The 14,203-nt window shown below is 50.4% G+C and overlaps 1 protein-coding gene across 1 annotated transcript; it reads right to left on the bottom strand.

Moving 5' to 3' along the window:
- Window positions 1–5,365: 5,365 nt before the first annotated feature.
- On the bottom strand, window positions 5,366–10,022 carry PRF1 (perforin 1). The gene is made up of 3 exons (XM_081573859.1): window positions 9,896–10,022; window positions 7,769–8,308; window positions 5,366–6,983 (listed from the first exon to the last, which is right to left on the bottom strand). The coding sequence occupies exons 2-3, from the start codon at window positions 8,302–8,304 to the stop codon at window positions 5,855–5,857; spliced, it is 1,665 nt and encodes a 554-aa protein (XP_081429985.1). The 5' UTR covers window positions 8,305–8,308; window positions 9,896–10,022; the 3' UTR covers window positions 5,366–5,854.
- Between the last annotated feature and the right edge of the window lie 4,181 nt (window positions 10,023–14,203).

The raw sequence follows: 14,203 nt of genomic DNA, 5'->3' as shown, positions 1-14,203 counted from the left end.
CAGTCTGCCCCTGTCTGTGCATGCGGCTGCCTGGGCTGTGGAAGTGTTGGCTGGAAAGGACCTCTTTAGGCAGGAGCGGATGGGGGAAGGAGAACTCCGTGAGCAGGTTAAGGTGGTGGGCCTGGCCCTTCTGGGGTCACAACTTGCCTAGACCAAGTGGGTACCAGCTGTGCCCAGAGAAAGTGCTGCCCCAACTGGGACTTTCTAATTGGTGACTGAGCCCATTGAGAAATAAAAGGTCTGGGTAGATAATAATCGAGAGCCATCCCTCACCTTAGACGAAAGGTTCTTGCTTTCACTGTTGGTATCAGAGAGGAGGATGACTGACCCAGTCCCCTCTCCACCTTGACCTGGACAGTGTGTGGCCCTTCTGTGGCTGCTTCACACAAAGAGGGGTGAGGGACAGCCATTGCCTGGACTGGAGTCAGCTTAGTGGTCCTTTGGCCCAACCAAGTGAGAGATGGGACTGTATATTTAGACACCGCATCCCTAATCCAGGACCATGGCTGGACGTTATAAAGGGGCAGGTTTCTGTGTCACATGATAGTTCATGGTTAGAACTTTCCATATGTAGAACAGCTTCTTCTGGAGGTAATGAGTTCTATCTCTGGGAGACTTCAAGTGAGGCTAGAAGATTCTTTGGTAGAATTCATTCATTCATCTGATCATCCAATGTTTTTCAAGCATCAAACTGATGTCAGGTGCTGAACTAGTTGATTCAGCTGTGCTGTGATGGGGAGATAATGAGGTCTATGGGAGCAGGGTATGGGGGGCCATGACCCAGACTTGCAAGCCAGACTTCCTGCAAGAAGGCTTCCTGGAGGAAGCCACCTTTGAAAGTTGAAGCCCGAGGCTGAGGAGGACTTAATCTGGGTGTAGGATAAAAATTCCAGAAAGAAGAGGCAGCACATGTGAAGGGCTGGAGACAGTGTAGCCATCAGAAGAATCAACTTGATCAGTGAGGAAGGGCTTGGTGGGGGACGGGGTGGGGGCAGAGTTGATCCGGGCTGAATGTGGGTCACATGAGGGGCTTTGAACTGTATCCCAAGAGCCACAAGGAACCAATGAAGAGTTTTAAGTGAGGCAGTGGTGTGGTCTGCTTAGCTGGGTTTCCTCAGAGACAAACTTTGAGACAGGGATTTGCCAATGAGTTGTTTGTGTAGGGGGTGATCCCAGAAAATACACCACAGGGAAGCAGAGAATTGAACCTGGGAAGGGAGACAGCCAAGAGAGCCTGCGTGGTCAAGCAGGTCACCATTGTGGATACTGGAGCTTAACCCTGTTGGAAAACTCTGGGAGTCACTGAATTTGAGTATGTCCCTTGGAGTTATCCCCACCTCCACTCCAGCCCTGAGATGGAGGCAGCTGGGGTATTTATATACTACCTCCCATCAGGCATTGGTTGAGGGCTGTTCTGGGCTGAGTGGGGCATGGCATGGTTCCCCAGCACTTCTGGCCTCCCCCTGGGGCCCTCAGGCAGAGAGGCAGGGCCAACCTGCAGTGGGGCCCAGGGGATCTGGCAGGGTGCGGGCACCACTGTGGCTGTGGGGTGGAGGGACAATGAGGGGTGGACAGGAGCCTGGAGATCAGTGAGAAGGCCACAGGAGGACTAGTCCAAGCAAGAGATGTGGGTGGCCTGGGCTGGAGAGGCTGATTGTGAGCAGAAGGGGGCGCATGTCAGGAGGCTGGGTTGGCTGACTCTGGTGACCGATGTGGGGGAATGATCATTGTAGAGAGGATTCACAGCCTCTCAAAGCTGCAAGGGGCCCCTGTGCCTCCCCTCAGGCTCTCTCCACCCCCACATGGCTGCTCTCCAGCAGATCCTCCCCTGCTCACACATGTCAGAGACACTGACACGGCCTCCACACCAGCTGGGGCCACATGTCAGAGACCATGAAGTGTGTCTGCAGGAACATGAAGGTGCTGTGGTAACTGCTTAGAAAACAAAAACTCGGCTGTTGTCAACCTGAGCCCTGAGTCGTGAAAGAGATCACTTGGGCCTGGGTGGCGGGGGCGGGGGGTAAGGAATCCAATGCCACCAGCAGAGTGCCACCCTGCTCCATGAATCTCTTCCGCACTCACATCATCTCCTCATCAGACACAGGCCACTAGAAGACAGATGCTCTGCGTGGCTTGTTCACTGGCCCCAGGACCCGGTTAACAGAAAGTGCTCAGCAACATGGGTGAATGCTGGAATCTGTGAATAGTCCCTGTTCTTCTGTACTCCATGCCCTGGGGAGGGGAGTGCTGGGAGCAACTAAGTGTGGCTCTAAGGACAAGGGCCTTCCAGGGTGGAGTGGGAGGAGGGTTGGGAAAGGGGGTGGGGTGTTGAAGCAGCAAGGGAGAAGATGGAATGGTGTCATCACCAGGGTTTTTAGTTGCCAGAAATAGAAGCCAAGTCTGGATGAAATAAGCAGGAAAATAATTCAGCCCTAACCAATGATGGGTGGTAGGTGATGTATGGAAGCCCAGCTCCCTCCCTCCCAGCTGGCATAACTCTTCATTGGCTCTGGTTGCCCACATGGTAACTTGCTGATCATGCCTCTTTTATGGGCACCCTCCCTCCCCTGGCCTACTACCCCTTTCCTCTACTGGGCTATCTGGGGTCACCTCCCACATAATTGCCTGGTCTCAGCATCAGCTTCTGTAGGAATCCCATACCGGAGCCAGTTGCATCCAACTGGTAAACCAGTCACATGTCTTCTCCTAGTTGCAGGGGAGGTTGGAGAAGCAAGAATAGGGCATTTTCAGCTTCCAGGGCAAAGTGGCTCCTGGTGGTATGTCATCAGCACCCCTATAAGAAGCTGTCCTAGTCTGTTCTGGCTGCTATAACAAAATACCACAAGCAGGTAGCTTACAAACAACAGAAATTTATTTTTCACAGTTCTAGAAGTCCAAGATCAAGGTGCTAGCAGATTCAGTGGGCTTGCTTTCTGGTTCATAGAAGGTATTTTCTCACTGTGTCCTCACATAGGGGAAGGGCCCAGGGATCTTTCTGGGGCCTCTTTTATAAGGGCACTAACCTACATTAAGAGGGCCCCACCCTCATGATTAATTAACTCCAAAGGCCCCACCTTCTAATACCATCACCCTGAGGATTGCTATTTCAATACATGATTTGTGGGGAGACATAAACATTTAGACCACAGTCTGAGCATATTCAAATTAGAATTTGAGGAGGGTTTATAAAGGGGGCTTCCCAGGTATCCCTAGTGGTAAAGAACCTGCCTGCTAATGCAGGAGCAGGTGAGACAAGGGTTTGATCCCTGGGTTGGAAAGATCCCCTGGAGGAGGGCATGTCAACCCACTCCAGTATTCTTGCCTGGAGAATCCTGTGGACAGAGGAGCCTGGTGGGCTACTGTCCATAGGGTCACAAAGAATCGGACATGACTGAAGTGACTAAGCATGTGCATGTGTATTTATAAAGGGCCTCTTGACAAAGATGTAGGGGGCTTTCGAGAGGCAGAAGGGACAGTGTAATAACTCAGGATTGGTAGTGGTGGAGCAGTCACCATCCCTAGGTCTGAAGGGATGAGGGGAGGGAGCAGTGTCTGGAACACAGAAAGAGACATGCAGAGACATTCCGGAGAGGAGTGGTGACACAGGGACAGTTAGCCCAAGGCCACCTCATTTGTCTCTGAGACCTCCCTTCCTCCCTCCCTCCCACCTCCTGCCCAGTGACAGGCTCAGATATGCCAGCCTCTGGGCCAGAGCAGGATGGAGCAGGATGAGGATGAGATGTGGAGGGCGGATGGAAGACATCAGGCACAGCAAGGAATTTCCTGAACAAGCGAGGGGCCTCAAGTGTGACAAAGTGTCAGTGGAATGTCAATGAAAGTGTTGCACTGGAGCTGAGGGCTCCGTGGCTGCCCCTCAACAGCATCAGCCATTCCATTTCCTTGGTAACACCACCTCTTTCCCTGTGGGCCCTTTCCCCGCTGGTCTCTCCAGAGCTGTGCTCGGAGTAGAGTGCCCATGACTCACAGAGACCTGGCTCAGCCAATGACCTCTGCAGCCCCGGCCCAGTCACTTCTTCTGAGCCTCTGTTTCCTTAAATGCAAAACCAGGAGGGTTAATCAGATGACCTCCCAGGATCGCTTCTATAGCATTGACCTTCTGGGAACGCTCACCATCCCCTTCCAAATAGTCCTGGGAAGGGAATAAAACGGATCGTCTTTTCGGGGAAATCAAGGCTCAGGGGGACTTTCTGGAGGTCACTGACCACATGGGGACTGGACCAAGACTGCCAATCTGGTCAGAGCTGTTTCTGGAGCCAGGCCTGCCCTGGCCCCACTCTCCTCAAGGGTACGGCCCATAGCCATGTTTATTTTCAACAACTAAGTAGCCAGAGTGAAGCTGCATGCTTTGTCTTGTGCTCGTATGTGTGTGTGTGTGGTTGTGAAGGGAAAGGTGTAAGAACAGCAGTTTCAACCAGGCTTCTAGAGCTTGCCAATCCCCCTGCCCCACTTGGGGATTCAGGGTCAGTGTAATGTCACTGCTGGGCTTTTGAGCCTATGGGCCTACAGACCTCAAAGGGCTTAATTTGTAGGGAGTTTCAAAGAGTTGCAGGAGGCCTGTGCCAGCAACTCTGAGCCCCGCTGACAGTGGCCCTGCACAGCTAAATCCTACCAGGTCTAGGAGGCCACCCACCCCATGGGCCTGTGTTCCAGGCACATGAAACTAAGACCAGATCATGTTACATCACAGCCTGAGGCTCTGAAGGGCCCTTCATGCCAAGGCCAGGAGCCCTTGAAACCACTGCCTTCCCTAGAATTGTAGGACGCAGAGAGCTGTTAAATCAGTCAGGTTCTGAAATTAGAATTTTCAAATGATTGCTCTGGAACAATCATGACCTGAGTACTTGTCCTCTGGCTTGTACTGCGCTTGCCCATGTTGGTTTATTTTTACAAAGTGAAGTGAATTGCCAAGTTAGAAGTCAAGCTGGGATTTCTGGTTACTTTAAGGAATTGGAAAACCTGGCAGCACCAGGCTCACATTCCTGCCTGGGAACCTTTGGTTGTTGCAGAGATGCCCCTCCTCTCCCCCGACCCTGGATAAGACATGCCCTTCAACTCATCCCAGTCATCACCATTCCCTCTTATCTCCCCGCTCAGAGCTGAACATCCACTCGTGTTTATTACTGTTTCTGCTGCTCTTTCTCGAATCAGAGAGTTATGAGGAGACTGAGATATTTTGGGTCCTCCCCATTTCCAGCAAAATTGGGAAAACAGTTTATTTACATTACTTGGCTGCCCCTGGGGTCAACCACCTGTTCTGTTGGGTAGGGCTGCTAAGGTCGAAGTTTATCTCCAGGGCTGTGTCCGGTCTCTGTCCTCTCCTCTGCTACCACCACCACCATCATGGTCACCATCACATCACATTTATTGGTTAGACTGTGTACACAACGAGACAAGTCAAGATAGTCCTGGATTTTGGTCGAGAGGCAAAGCTTGGTGAGCCAAGAAAAGAGAGTAAATGAAGCAGCTGGGGCCAAAGAGGTTAGGTCTAAATGTGATGAAGAATTCACCACGCTAGAAGAGGGGCTGCAAGGGAATGGTGTAAATGACACCAGCCTCCTGGCTTTCCGCCCTGTTCCTGACCTGTAGGGCAGTGTAGCAGTGGCTGTAGGGCCTAAAGCAGCTCCACCTCCTTTCCTGGGCTCGAGAATATTGAAGAGCTAAGGCAATTTGGATAGGGCTGAGGGCTGGCCTGTAAATTCAGCCACCTCATTGGAAAAAAAAGAGAGTCTCAGTTTTCCATCTGTCTAATGAAGATATGGAGATATAGGCCCTCTGGGTTCCTGCATGGGACCTTTCCAGTTTGGCACACTTGTCCTCTCAGGACCCGCTTCTCTCACCACACTGGCCCACTCCGGTTTCCTGGAGGGTCCCCCAGAAGCCCTTGGGGGGCATACTGCAGGCACCTCTCCCCTGTCAGGTGAGGCAAGCATTCGACCCGGTAGGAGAATTTCAGGTGACCGTGGTTCATGGAGCACGACACCTCATGTGAGCCAGACTTTGGGGTGCGGTCACAAGTGCCGAGAAGGTCATCGTCCCAGCCTAAGTCTGCGTCCCAGACCTGCACCCTCAGGGGGCCCCCGGTGGCCAGGAGCACATCCCCGAAGTCCAGCCGCGTCATCCACCTGGGGTTGTTATCGTTCCATACTGTGGCGGTCCTCTGCTCCTGGCCGGCAAAGAAGACCTTCAGATAGGCGTCTGTGGCAGTGATCCAGTCTCCCCACAGACCTGATGCCTTGAAGTTCATGACCTCCAGGTGGGCCAGGCCCCTCTTCCGGGGACAGCAGTCCTGGGTGGTGGCTGCTGAACCAGGGCACATGCACTGGCATGGGTTCTTCGGGTTCTTGTGCTGCCCCGGGGGGCACGAGCGGCTGCAGTCCCTCCAGCGTGCCCTGTCAGTCACGTACTTGCTCACAGCTTGCCTGAGGGCCTCCCGCCGTGGGTCCTGGCTCTCCACAAGCATGTGCAGAGGCTCCAGCGTGTAGTCCACCAGGCCGGGGCTGTCCTGCAGCGAGGCCACCCAGGCTGAGAACTGCTCGGGCCCAGCCTGGTTCCCGAAGAGCAGGTCATGCATGGTGGAGTGGTGGCCACCATCAACGCTGGAATGGCGTTCCCGGTAGGCCTGGTGGAAGGAGGTCCCCATCTTATGCTGCTTCTTCTTCTCCTCACATGCCTTGAATGATGGCGAGGCACGGGCTTTGTCGCTTATGCTGACCTCAGCCTCGACAGTCAGGCAGTCCTCGACCTCATTGGCCGTGAGCCCCTCCAGGGCCAGCTCACAGGTGCGCAGGGCAGTGAGGGCTGAGATGCGGCCGCCCAGCTCCATGGACCGGATGAAGTGGGTACCGTAGCTGGAGATCAGCCTCCAGTAGTTGGGCTCAGTGGAGGTGTTGAAATGGGGGGGCAGCATCTTGAGGGCCCTCTTGAACTCAGGGTGTACTGGGGGATTGTGCACCAGGTGAAAACTGAGGGGTGAGAAAAACAGCAGGTGATCCCAGTGGTGGGCCCCTTTCAGTAACCCCCTTGAGATTGCCCAAAGTGTCAGAGCTAGGACTTGAACCCAGATGGCCTGGCTCCAAAGCCCAAGCTCTGAATCACCAAGCCAGCAGGGAAACCCACTCTGCCCATTGCCCCTTGGTAACCTAGGTAGTTTGTATAGGTATTTCTGTTTCTCTTACTCAAAAACGTTTGTTTTTTTCTCTTTATTTTCTAATTTTAAAAGCAATGATACCTTACCGTTGGTAACTTTCTGGCTTTGGAACCTAGTCCTGTGGACTTTGTCTGTCTGTCTGTCTCTTGGACGGGGTCCTATGTGCCTAGGCTCCTGACAGCTCTGGCTGTGCAGTCAGGAGGTGCCCTGTCTCACTGTGTGGGAAACATGGCCTTCCATGAGAGAAATCAGGGTCGGTGACTCTAGGTCCCATGGAGACATGCATTTCTCAGGGTGACGAGGTCCCTGAGGACTTGGGGCGTGTCTACTTTTGTTCAACCTGTAGTCATAATTCCCAGCACAGAGCCTGAGAAGGCAGAAATGAAGAGTGCTTGAGTGGATGAAACAGGCCCAGGGAAAAGAGGGACTGAGCCGGGTCTCCTGCCCACTGGAAGCTGGCAATACCCAAGAAAGAGGGGGTTGGGCATCTCCTCCTGGTGGAAGCAGCCTCCGGTCCCCCCCTTACCTGGTTCCAGGACTCCCAGATCACCCCGAGTTTCCCATGCCTTTTCTCAAGTCCCCTCCACCCCCAGTGCTCACCTGTAAAAGCGACACTCCACTAAGTCCAGGCTGAAGCGGTACTTGTCCTGGTGAACCTTCTGGGCGGCGAAGTTGGCAGCCTGGGAGTGGGAGCCCGCCACAGTCACATGCACATTAGCGTCTGGCTTGGGAGACACGTCCAGCCCCAGCTGCCAGTTGTTGCGGATAACGTTGGCCGCCTCCCCAGCCACATCCTCGGTGGAGCGGCCCTCATGCTTGACCACCTTGCGCTTGCAGCCCGCTCCCTGGGCACGCCAGTCGGTGATCGCCAGGGGCAGGCGCTGGAGGGCATCCTTCTGCAGGGCATTGCGGCAGAGTGTGCAAGTGCCATCGGGCCGCAGGAAGCGCTGCGTGTCCACTGGGAACGAGCCTGAGCGCTGGAGGCTGGTCACGTCCACACCCTCCCCTGCCAGCCAGGAGCCCGGCACAAACTTGAGGGCACGCTGGCACTCAGAGCGCGCGGCTGTGTAGCAAGGGGCAGGGGTGGGCGTGGGCAGAAGCAGGAGGATGCCGAGGAGGAGCACTCGGGCGGCCATGGAGCTGTGGAGACAGGGGGCATTTGGTCTCCCAGAAGCTGTGGGCAGGGGCATAGAGGGTGGTCAACCCTTCCTCCAACTGTAGGTTATCAGGACATATGTGGTAGAGAGGGATGGAGATACATCTCTTAAGTCACTGTATGTCAGAGCTGGTATGGCCTTTACAAATCTGGTCCACCCCCTGCATTGTACAGCTGGACCCAGGAGGGGAAGGGACTTGCCCAAGGTCACACAGAAGAGAAACCACACAGAGACGACCAATAACAGCCAGGCGGAGACCCTTAGTAGGATTTCAAATAGGAGTCCAGATGGATGGTTTTGTCCCCAGGACCACAACTACTGTTGGTGGAGAGGGGTTCTGCATGCAGAGGAGGGGGCAGAGAGTAGTTGGAGCAGATTTGAGGAGGAATCTGGGGACTCTAGGGAAGCCTGGATTCTGGAGAGGGATCATTTTGGATTCAAGAACAAGGCATGCTTTCTTTACCCACCCCACCTCTCTCACCCACCCCCACCCTGCCCACCCATTATTAAGCCCTTAGCAGTATTGGGAAAGAAATGAGGTCACGCATCACTATCTTCCTCCCCATTGCGCCTTGGGGGCCTCCCTCTGAGCTCGTGGAAGAACATCAGCCTGAATTCTAGGATAAAAGCTGCCTGAGCACCTGTGTCCCTAGATCCAGAGTGGGGAGGAGCCGTTCGGTTTGCTCTCCTCCTGATGCTCGTCTCCTCTTTGGCCTTCCCTGCCCCGCTCTGCGGAATTCTGCTCATATCTGTGAGCTGCCTGTCACTAAATGCTTAGCTAAAAGGTTCTTCCTCAATTGGAGGTGGCTCAGGAGCCTCACTGGGGCTGCTTATGAACTGGAATCTCCAGTCTATCCCTGTCCAAACTGAGCTCCTCAGAGGCCGCTCCCCTCTCGCACCTACCAGGGACAGCAGCTTCTCGGAGGCCCAGGGGATTATGACGGGCAGGAACCTGCTCTGCATTCTAGCTTGGAGCCTCCCATGCCTTCCCCAAAGGAGTGGCGAAATTCCAGGGAACACAGCAGGCCCCAGGGAGGTAAACAGGAGAAGGGGAGTCTTTGGAATACCCTCAGATCATCTCACTTAGGGAGCCAGCATGGTTCATAACTTTAAAAAACTGAGTCTCAGGACCTTTCCGAGGGTTCGGCAGGTAAGGCTCTGTGCTTCCACTACAGGGGGTGTGAGTTCCATCCCTGGTCGTGGAGCTAAATCACATATGCTGCATGACATGACCAAAAAATATTATTACTCATTTCCACCCTGACCCTCATCATATTATCTTCCAGGGAGCCTGTTTCTGGGCTTTTTTAGTTTTGACTGTCAGCATTTGAAGGGGCCTTAAAGACGACATACTCTAACTTCTTCATTTTGTATAACAGAAAACTGAAGCCCTAGGAGGGCATGAGGCTGCCCAGCGAGTCAGTGGTAGAGCGCAGTCTAGACGCAGGCCTCTTGTCTTGTGGGTCACAGCACTTCCTGCTCCATCAGGCTCTTCCCCAGACAGGCTCCTGTGCCCCTCTGTCCCCACCCAGGGGCTCCCAGCCTCCCTGGGCCCCTGCTTCCTCCCTACCTGGAGTCCTGTGCTGAGATGCTCCTCTGCAGACACTCTCTCGCCCCACGGACAGCTCCTGAAATGGTGATGCAGCCCCCCAGGCAGGCTCACCACACTGCTCATCATCCAGGCCACAGCTCACATCACTTCTGCTTCCTGCCCCGCCCCCACCAGCTCTAGTCACAGGTCCCTTATTCTCCCCCCCCCGCCCACCAGCACCCACCCTGTCCTCACCTCCTCATCCGGGCTGCTGACAGCCCTCAGGAAACAAGCGGTGAGGGCCAGAGGCTCATCTGCCAAGCAGTGCTGCCTGGGCAAGGGAACCTGGGGCAAAGAGGTGAGGTTTCGCAGGTGGAGCAAGAACACAGGGGTGTGAGAGCTTTGAGATTCAACTCTGGAGTTGATGACAGGCCAGCAGGAACAGTTTCCCTGCTTCTCCCTGCAGCATCGCATGTGTGAGCTGTAAGAGGCAGTATAAAGTAGGAGCTTGGGAACCAGGCCGCCTGCACTTAGGCCAGCTCGGTTGCCCAGTAGCTGTGTGGCCTGGTCAGCATCTTTAGCCTCTCTGTGCCTCAGTTTCCTCATCTCAAAATGCGGGTACTCTTAGTGTAGACCCCATGGGTTATGAAGATGAAGGTGTGAAGTGCTCAGACCAGCGCCTGGCCTTCCGTGAGTATTAAAGCATGTGACCATTCCTTCCTCCCGGGGCAGTGGGGAGAAAATAAATTCTGTTCAGACCTCTTTGCTCACTTCCTGCCCACACCTGCAGCCCAGCCCCAGGGCCAGGTTCTGGACCCCAAACACATGTTCCAGGACAGCGTCTCCTGCTCCCTAGTCTGTGAGGAGAACCAGTGGCCTCACTGGTCTCCAGCCTCCGCACTAGCCGTGGTCTGGAATAGTACCCATGGCATGGATGGGTGGACAGCTGTGTGACCCTGCTGGGGAGAAAGATGTGGGTGGGACCAGGGGCCCGGGGTCTTCTCCAACTTCTGTCTTTACCTGAGGTTTCCATGGGTTAAGTGACTCACAGAGCAACTTCTTGGTGGGGGGCAAGATCATAGTGGTCTGAGGTGGAAGCATCTCGGTAAGTGGGGGACTGTTCTTGTGAGTTCACCCTCCAACCGCATCAGTAACAGGAAAAAATAGCCACAAGCCCCAGACCACGTGTGACACCATGGGATGGCTCATGCCTCTGAGCTTATGCCCCCTGCTGCGTCCCCTGCTCTTACGGGAACTGGGACTTAAGCCGTCTTCTCGAAACCCAGCCCTATCTCCTCCCCACAATGTCCCCCTTTCTCTCCTAGAATTTGCAGGCTCCTGACCCCCTTCTAGCTCCTGCCTGTGGCCAAAGTCAGATATCCAGGCTGTGGAGTTTAGTTTTGCCTGTGTTCAGAAGACCAGCTTAAAGAGCGTGGAACCCTGAGGAAAATCTGTAGGAAGACAAAGGGGAGATAGGGGAGACTGGTTCCAATCCCAACTTCAGTGTAGGCTTGCTGTGTGACTCTTGGCAGTAGAGTTTTCACACCGTTCTAGGTTAGTTTCCTCATCTATAAAATCAAAGGGAGGACTTTGAAATTTCTAGGGATCCTTAGGCTCCTAATGATGAAATGTGCATTTAGCAGTTTTCATCTGGTGTATAAAGTAGCTAATGTCCAAGAGATGCTGGTGAGGGGCAGTCTGTGAAAGAGCAGTGATGACACTGACGTTTGCAACTTCTGATGACAGCTGTCCTCTCCAACTGAAACTTCACACTTGAAATGTGTTTTAATCACAGTTTTTCCTGAGAGACGTAAGTTGCAGTTTTCAGAAATCATCTGTATGGTTTATTGTTAAAAATTTTGTTGAAATATAATTCACATACCATATAATGCACCCATTTAAAGTATATAATTCAGTGGGTTTTAGTGTATTCACAGAGTTGTGCAGCCATCACCACCATCAATTTTAGAACATTTTCATCACTCCCTCAGAAAAACCATGTACCCATTAGCAGTTACTGCTCATTTCCCCGGATACCAATCTACTTTCTGGCTCTGTGGATTTTCCTTTTAACTGAATCATACAAGGTATGACTTTTTGTTTCTGTAGTATTATTCCACATAATATTTCCAAGGTTCATCCAAGTTGTAGTATGTATCAAAACTGCCTGCCTTCTATGGCTGAATAATATTCCATTGTATGGACATACCACATTTGTTTATCCATTTATCATTTGATGGATGTTTTGGTTGTTTTCGCTTTCTGGCTATTGTGAATAATGCTGCTATGAACATTTGCATACAAATTTTTTTGTGTGAGCATATGTTTTCATATGTCTTGGATCTACATGTAAGAGTGGAATTGATGGGTCTATAGTAACTCTTTTTCATAGAACCGTTTTCCTATGTGCACCGTTTTACATTCCCACTAGCAGCGTACGAGGTTCCAATTTCTCCGCATCGTTGTTATTATCTGACTTTCTGACTACAGCCATTCTTGGGTGTATGAAGTGTGGTCTCACTGTGGTTTCAGTTTGGATTTCCCCAATGGCTAATGATGTTGAGCATCTTTTCATTTATTTGTTGGTCACTTCTGTGTCTTCTTTGGAGAAATGTCTATTGGAGTCCTTTGCCCATTTTTGAGTTGGGTTACTTGTCTTTTTATGATTGATTTATAATAGTTCTTTATCTACTTCAGAGTCTAGACCCTTTTCAGAAATGTGATTTGCAAATATATTCTCCTATTCTATGAGTTGTTTTTTCACTCACTTGATGGTATGTTTCGAAGCATGAATGTTTTTAATTTTGATGAAGTCCGACTTACCTATTTTTTCTTTTGTTGTTTATACTTTTAATGCTGTATCTAAAAATCTTTGCCTAACCAAGGTCATGAAGATTTAATCATATGTTTTCTTCTAAGAGTCTTATAGCTAGCTCTGACATTTAGGCCCATGATCTACTTGGAGTATTGTACAACTTCATTCTTTTGCACATGGATATGGATTTATATGGGCTTCTCTCGTAGCTCAGTTGGTAAAGAATCTGCCTGCAATGCAAGAGACCCACGTTTGATTCCTGGGTTGGGAAGATCCCCTTGAGAAGGAAATGGCAACCTACTCCAGTATTCTTGCCTGGAGAATCCCATGGACAGAAGAGCCTGGCAGGCTACAGTCCATGGGGTTGCAAGAGTCGGACACGACTTGGTGACTATCATCTCATCTCTCTCATAGAGTTATATATTTATTTATATATATTTATATTTATCTATATTATATATATATATATATATATATATATATATTAAGGTTACAAAATGTTGACTCTTGACAGAAAAACTTCATGGGTACTGTAGTAGAATGCATGAGAAAGATATTGATCCTGATGGTATCTACCTGCATAAACTATACCTACAGTAGACATGAACCATAATCAAAGATGGAGATCCTTTAACAAATCCAGTGTTTAGACTGTACTTACTGTGCTTATTTTAGAGATCCAAAATATAGTCCCAGACATTGTTCCCTAAATCCTGTCATCATTCTTTGTTCCCTTTTCTTTATAGATTTGTGAAACTTTGGGATTCTTCCTCAAACGAGTTATCCATAGTTATGCTCGAGTTACCACCTTTAGTTTCATGAAATAAATTGGAGTTTTTCCCACTTTCTCCATGCTGTGGCAGAGTTTGTGGAAGGCTCAGTCTTTGTAGTTGGGTAGATTTGTAGATTTGTAACTGTAGGGTCCATGTCTTCAATAGCTCTATCTGGGTTTTTTTTTCTGGTATTGGTTTTGGCAAGTTACATTTTTTTTTAGGAAACCTTGTCTGTAAAATTTCACACTTGTAGACATGAAGTTGTTTACAATTGTCTCTTAACACTTTTTTTTGAATCAGTAGCGATACCCCTTTAAAAGATTATAATTTTTATTATGGTTTTTCTCTTTTTTCTAGATCAGTTTTGTTAAAGATTTTCACTACTTTTCTCAAAGAATCTGCTCTTGGCTTTATTCATCTTCTTTATCATTATTTTTCATTTTGTTCATTTTATTCTTATCTTTTTATTTGCTTCCTTCTTCCTGTATTCTTTGGACTTTTGTTCTTTTTCTAACTTCTTGAGTTGAATCCTTAGTTCATTAATTTTCAGTCTTTTTTTAAACTGATGTGTAATTGACATGTAAACATTAGTTTCAGATGTATAACATAATAATTTGATATGTATATATTGTGAAATCATTACTACATTAAGTCTAGTTAACATCCGTCACCCTGCTTAGTTACAAAATCTTTTTTTACTTGTGATGAGAACTTTAAAGATCTATTTTTTTAACTTTCAAATACACAGGATAGTACAAT

This window comes from Giraffa tippelskirchi, chromosome 2, assembly GCF_054371585.1.
Source record: "Giraffa tippelskirchi isolate mGirTip1 chromosome 2, T2T-mGirTip1v1.2.pri, whole genome shotgun sequence".
NCBI lineage: Eukaryota > Metazoa > Chordata > Mammalia > Artiodactyla > Giraffidae > Giraffa > Giraffa tippelskirchi.
This window is presented reverse-complemented; position numbering and strand designations above follow the sequence as displayed.

Bases quoted from the DNA above. Each gene is read 5' to 3' on its own strand.
- PRF1 (XM_081573859.1), bottom strand. From the start codon at position 8,304: ATGGCCGCCCGAGTGCTCCTCCTCGGCATCCTCCTGCTTCTGCCCACG. The intron at 6,984-7,768 runs GTGAGCACTGGG...CTCACCCCTCAG, and splicing joins GTGGAGTGTCGCTTTTACAG to TTTTCACCTGGTGCACAATC.